Below are 4,185 nucleotides of genomic sequence, written 5' to 3'. Positions count from 1 at the left end.
AAAAAAAAAAAAAAAAAAGAAAGAGCTTACATATAGTCATTTTGGATTCTGTTCAAAAGAGCCATTTTAAGAGGCAGAGGGTTCACAAGAACAAGAAACCTGTCACAAATACTCTATCCTGAGATCTGTGCAAGTAGTTCCAAATGATCACCAAGAATAAATAATACCTTTAACTTAGGGGAAAGTGAGAGGGGGCTATGATATCAATCTGAGATAGAAGAAAGCCTAAACATGTGAGGGATGGATTACAATACAGGCTGATCATTGTCAGGAGAAACCCACATGTAGTTAACACAGACTTATTCGAATGTAAATTCCAAAATAGCAAGCACCATGATTGTTTTACTCAATATTATATTTTCAGTACCTGGCATTGCCTGGGGTATTTTTGAGAAGTTGCTTAATAAATAGTTGAATGAATGGATTATATCACTTGGAAGTACACTGGTTTCATTTATAAAACTTGTTTTAGGTTCCTAGGCAAAGGGATTGTTAAACCAAAACACAATGTTAGTGAACATGATAGAAATATCTGATATGCAAGAATAGACAGACCCTTCTAGTACTCATAGTACAAGTTTATGGAAAGGTGGTTAATGTTAAGAAAGCATAAAGCAAGCCTTAACTCATGAGCTGTCAATCAGAAATTAATAATTTCTCATATTGCTAAAATCCCTGTCTACTTAACCAACTCAATGTTCTAAATAAGTTCTACCTGTCTTAGTCCATTTTGGGTTGCCATAAAAGAATATTTGAGACTCAGTGATTTATAAAGAAAAGAGGTTTATTTAGCTCATTGCTCTGCAGGCTGAGAAGTTCAAGATCATGCCTCTGGCTTCTGGTGAGGGGTTTTGTGTTGTATCAAAACATGGTGGAGAAAGTCAAAGGGGAAGTGAACATGTGCAAAGAAAACAAAACCTAAAGGACATCCTGGTTTTATAATAGCTAAATCTGGCAAGAACCAATCTGATCCCACAAGAGTTAATGTACTCTCATAAGAGTGAGAACTCACTCATTATTGTGAGAATAGCACCAAAACATTCATGAGGGACCCACCCCCATAGCTCAAACGCCTTTCACTAGGACTCAACTTCCAACAACACCATATTGGGAATAAAAGTTCAAGATGAAGTTTGGTGGAGGCAAACAAACCATATCCAAACCATCTTACCACCTCACCAGAAATGAGGTTGAAATGTTCTTATGAAGCCCCTGCTGCTCCATTTAAGTACTTCAGCAAATCTTCACAGGTTCTGTCTGGTCCTCTCTGCTTCCACCCCATTGCCTCCTTATGGAGTTTCTAGATTCTATCCTACTTCTTCATATCTGGCTACTGCCTCTGTTCATGCTGGCCAAATGGCCTCATGAGTTTGAAATCATCACATTGGTTACCATACTGAAACTGTTCTGGATGCTATCTTTCTGATTCCACTGACTTCATGCTCTACTTATTATCAGTGAGAAAAGCCTGTCTTATTTCCAATATATATAGCCCAAACTCCCTCTGGGATCCTTGCTTCTCTGGGAATGCAACTCATATCTGTTGATGATGGGCCAGGCACTATGTTCCATGCTTTTCATAACCATAAAAATAACTACTAGTAATAGCATCTGACAATTATTTTGCAGTGTAATAGTTAGGATGTCACTTGCTCTGCTAACAATTGTATCTGAAATGTACATGGAAAGTCCATTTCGGAGACTATTCTGTGTGTATTCTCTGTGTACATTTCAGAGAGTAAGTGGGACCAGGTTATGGAGGGCAATGTCATATTTAGAGGTTTAAATCATGTCCTGTAAGAAGTGTGAATCCATGGAATAATTTCAGACAGCATATTCATGTAAGCAATATTCAGAGTATAACATTTTTTGATGACATCAGGACAGCATTATGAAAATCAAGTATTGTACAGTCCTACTGAGGTTTTTGAGACATAAAGTTATGTTTGTCTTCATACAAAACCATCCCAGTCTCATACTTTTTTGGTTTTCATTCTGACTTCTAGTTTTATTCTTCCTATCTAATTACTTGCTGTTAGGTTCTCAACTACTGCTTACTTATTTCATTACAGTTGTCTCCCTGATGCAACCTCAGACGTCTTTTTGATCAATTTGTAGCTGGAGAAACAGAAGAATTGTGATTGCAATTCCACACATATTTTGAATCGTTATTAAAATGATGGTTAGTAGCTTTTAAGTATTGCCACTGTCCTGCTCACTGAGTGCCCTGGTTTTGTGATATACCTTTCTAGTTACTTATAGGTTTTCCTCCCCATACTTGGCAATTTGATTTTTCAGGATAATGAAACACCAATTATCAAATAAGTAGTAGATAGATAAGTAGTAGATATAAGATAAAGATATGGGACTATGATAAGGACTAAACAAATGCAGGTAGCATAATCCAATATATATATTTCTAATTTGGCAGATATACAGATAGGAAATTCAAAGAAGAAAGAGCTGCAGGTGTAAGATCTGGTATCCAGTTGCTTTGAGCAGATCTCTTAGATGGTCATTTCATTTTCAAGTGATCTTGTTGAGTCAAGACCTCAGACCCACACCAGGGGTTTGATTATGACATATCCTTTGATTTCATAGTTCAGAGCCCGCCAGTCCAGGATATGGGCAGGGACTGGGGTACCCTGATAGGCAGACAGGATCTCTTCTGGGGGCAGCACAGAGTTCCACATGTACAAATCCCCAATCTCTCCCACAAAGGACTGGCTCCTATCAAACTTGCCGCCATAGGAATCCTGCTCTTGCCCCAGGACAATCTTGGGCTGAGCTTCCACAGAGTAACCCTGTCGAAGACCCTTTTTCACCAAAGGTGTCCCATTGATCCAAAATTCAGCAATACCTGATGAGGACTCCCAGCTAACGCAGATGTGCACTGGAGCCGGGAACTTTTCAATAACTTTGAAGGTAACTTTTTGTCTTCCAATGTATAGACTATAATCTCCAACTCTTTCTTTATAAACTACTAGCTCATTATCCTTTCCCTGGGTATTGTAGGAGAAGAGGCTGTAGGCACGGGAGAGATCACTGTAGGCTCGAAAACACAAGGTAAAGTTCTGTAGAGGCTTCTCCAGCTGTGTGATCAAGTTTACATGATCAGTAACAGATTCTCTAGGAAATACAAACACCTTCCCACTGAGGTCTGTGGGAAAAAGAAAGAAAGAAAGAAAATGACCTTCAGCATAAATGCAGAGAAAAGATGTCTCAGCTTCAACCTATTTTCTCACTTTATGATTCTTGACCATTTCTTGACCTCCTTACCTGTGTGAGCAAAGGCTTCCAGGAGGCTGGTGAGGACAGAGACCCAAAGCAGCAGCTTGTTCATATTCTTGGCCTAAGGCTATTATAGCATTAGCAGTGACCAGGATGAGGGCAGCAGACAACACAGTGGCTGTCCCCCTAGCGTCTGATATTCACACCCTTAGACTTCAGGCTATTCAGGGTTTATATGCACTTTGGGTGAGGATAGGGGAGGAAGAGCACCAATAATGTGTGAGGGATTTTCCAGGTCTGCCCCCTGGCCCTTACGGTGAAGGAGTGGTGAGGCCCTGAGCTGGAAAATCAATGGGAGTTATTTATTAGAGACAAGTGATGGCTAGAGCTCCAACTCCTGTGACCCAGATTTTATTGCTGGGAAGAGAGTCATTGCAGGGCAGTAGGGTTATGGATGGGATGAGGCGCTGGGCTGGCCATGTCAGCAGAGTCTCTCTCTGCTCTCTGGGCCCCTCTCTCTGATGGCTCTGTGCTCTGCCAGAAGCTCCTGAGCCATGTGGAGTGTATTGCTGAGCTCAACCCTCTCGTGGGCTATGGGAACAAGGCCTTTTCTTTCTTTTATAGTTCTCAAGTTGTCTTCTATTTGTAGGATATTCTAGGATTCTACTTTCTGCTGAAGACCCTAAACAGTGCCTTCACCTTTGCCTAATTCAACATCAAGTAATACATTCAGGCAAAGCTAAGGGGAAAAAGGGACTTGGAGAATAAACTTTCTGTCCCTATGAAGCTTAGTATTTTTCTGCTACTTCTACTCAGCGCTTTTTTTCTTTTGCATATCATGGTACCTCCTTATCCTAGATCTTTCCATTTCTCATTATTACTTGTTTTTCTGGTTACTTCATACTACCTGCAGAGATGTCAACATCTCCCCAAGTTTTTCTCTCCTCTTCTTTG

The 4,185-nt window shown here is 40.2% G+C and overlaps 1 protein-coding gene across 1 annotated transcript; it reads right to left on the bottom strand.

Annotated features, from left to right (window-relative positions):
- Positions 1–2,389: 2,389 nt before the first annotated feature.
- On the bottom strand, positions 2,390–3,440 carry APCS (amyloid P component, serum). The gene is made up of 2 exons (XM_011957185.1): positions 3,280–3,440; positions 2,390–3,160 (listed from the first exon to the last, which is right to left on the bottom strand). Exons 1-2 carry the CDS (start codon positions 3,341–3,343, stop codon positions 2,553–2,555), a joined length of 672 nt encoding a protein of 223 aa, XP_011812575.1. The 5' UTR covers positions 3,344–3,440; the 3' UTR covers positions 2,390–2,552.
- Positions 3,441–4,185: the final 745 nt, after the last annotated feature.

This window comes from Colobus angolensis, unplaced genomic scaffold, assembly GCF_000951035.1.
Source record: "Colobus angolensis palliatus isolate OR3802 unplaced genomic scaffold, Cang.pa_1.0 Scaffold439, whole genome shotgun sequence".
Taxonomy (NCBI): Eukaryota; Metazoa; Chordata; class Mammalia; order Primates; family Cercopithecidae; genus Colobus; species Colobus angolensis.
Note: the sequence above shows the minus strand (reverse complement) of the source record. Positions and strands in the feature narration are given on the sequence as shown.